General features: G+C 37.1%; 1 protein-coding gene across 1 annotated transcript; it reads right to left on the bottom strand.

The window, feature by feature from the left end:
• Window positions 1-463: 463 nt before the first annotated feature.
• On the bottom strand, window positions 464-1,135 carry LOC116122621 (secreted RxLR effector protein 161-like). Its single transcript, XM_031408448.1, has one exon. The coding sequence runs from the start codon at window positions 1,133-1,135 to the stop codon at window positions 464-466; it is 672 nt and encodes a 223-aa protein (XP_031264308.1).
• Between the last annotated feature and the right edge of the window lie 669 nt (window positions 1,136-1,804).

The raw sequence follows: 1,804 nt of genomic DNA, 5'->3' as shown, positions 1-1,804 counted from the left end.
CATACAAATCTGCCAAAACAGAGCAACCCTCAACCAAGGTCTATTCGCTCAAGAATCTCTCAATAATCTGTAAGAAAACAGAGGACAAATACTAGCCTCAAGAAGGAAACGCAACCCTCTCTTACAATCTACCCAGATTATACCCAGAAAGACCCAGCAAATACTCAACCCTAGTATCTCTCTTTCACAAACCCTAATCTCTGATTAACACAAAAATGCGTTCTGTCTTCTCATCACTGTTGCTTTCTTTATATATGCCCGTATTCGTAAATATCAGCCCTTAGATCTATCTTGATCTAACGGCTAGGATTCCACCAATGGACTTAAATGAAACGACCCTGTTTTGGCTTCACATTATTTTTCAATCTCCACCTTGAAGCCAACTTTCTTCCTTCCATTTATTGGACTTCTTTTTAGTGCAGTAAGCTATCCCATATTTCTTCTCAGCTCTGAAGGAAAGTGTTTATCTGATGTGAAGCAAGTTCAAGGAGTGCTTGAACTTGGCGGTGGTCACCACTTTGGTTCCCATGTCCGCTGGATTATCTTCAGTAGGCACCTTCAAAAGCTTAATTTCTCCCTTTGCAATCAGGTCCCTGACGAAGTGATGCCTGACATCCACATGTTTTGTTCGTTCGTGATACACTGGGTTCCTACTCAAATGGATGGCACTTTGACTGTCAGAGTAAACTGTTGCTGTGCCATTCAACAGATCAGCTTCTTTCAGAATCCCTTGCAACCATGTTGCTTCCTTGAATGCATTTGAAACTGTTACGTACTCTGCTTCAGTAGTGGATAGTGCAACCAAAGGTTGCAACTGTGCTTTCCAACTAACACAGTTGCCTCCCAATGTAAAGTAATAAGCAGTTATGGACTTCCTAGAGTCTCTATCACCTGCAAAATCTGCATCTACATACCCTACCAGATCAAGTGATGCATATGTTTTACAAAAAATTAAACCAATTTGAACAGTACCATTAATGTATCTAATCAACCATTTTAAAGCATTCCAATGTTCATTTCCAGGATTTGACATGAACCTGCTTAATAGTGATATTGCATAAGCTAAATCAGGTCTGGTGGATATCATGGAATACATTACAGAACCTATGGCATTATAATAAGGGACATTCTCCATTTTCAGTCTATTTGAATCTGTTTTTGGGGATTGTGACTTGCTAAGTATGAAGTGGTTTGCTAAGGGCATTGTCACTGCTTTGGATTCATTCATACCAAATTTTAAGACCAGTTTTTGTAAGTATGAGGATTGATGAAGTTTAAGAGTATCTGCACTTCTATCTCTATCAATCATCATTCTTAGTATTTTCTTTGCCTTCCCTAAGTCCTTCATATCAAATTCAGTATTCAATTTGGCCTTTAAAGCATTAATTTGAGACATGGACTTGCTAATTATTAACATGTCATCTACGTATAGCAAAAGATAGATTGGCATGTTATTCATATAGGCAAAATAGAAACAGTTATCATACATGCTTCTAGTGAATCCATTTCCTATTATGAATGCATCAAACCTCTTGTACCACTGTCTAGGGGACTGTTTAAGTCCATACATAGATTTATTCAGTAAGCATACATAATCAGACAGTTTTTTATCCTTAAAACCTAAAGGTTGACTCATGAATATTTTCTCATCCAACTCACCATGTAAGAAAGCAGTTTTAACATCCAATTGTTCTATCTCTAAATAAAGTTGAACAACAATTGCTAGTATGATTCTAATAGTTTTAAATTTAACTACTGGAGAAAATATTTCAGTGAAATCAATACTTGCTCTTTGAGTGTAGCC

This window comes from Pistacia vera, unplaced genomic scaffold (genome assembly GCF_008641045.1).
Source record: "Pistacia vera cultivar Batoury unplaced genomic scaffold, PisVer_v2 Contig136, whole genome shotgun sequence".
NCBI lineage: Eukaryota > Viridiplantae > Streptophyta > Magnoliopsida > Sapindales > Anacardiaceae > Pistacia > Pistacia vera.
The sequence above is the reverse complement of the archived record's forward strand: the minus strand, read 5'-3'. Positions and strand labels throughout refer to the sequence as shown.

Bases quoted from the DNA above. Each gene is read 5' to 3' on its own strand.
- LOC116122621 (XM_031408448.1), bottom strand. From the start codon at position 1,135: ATGGAGAATGTCCCTTATTATAATGCCATAGGTTCTGTAATGTATTCC.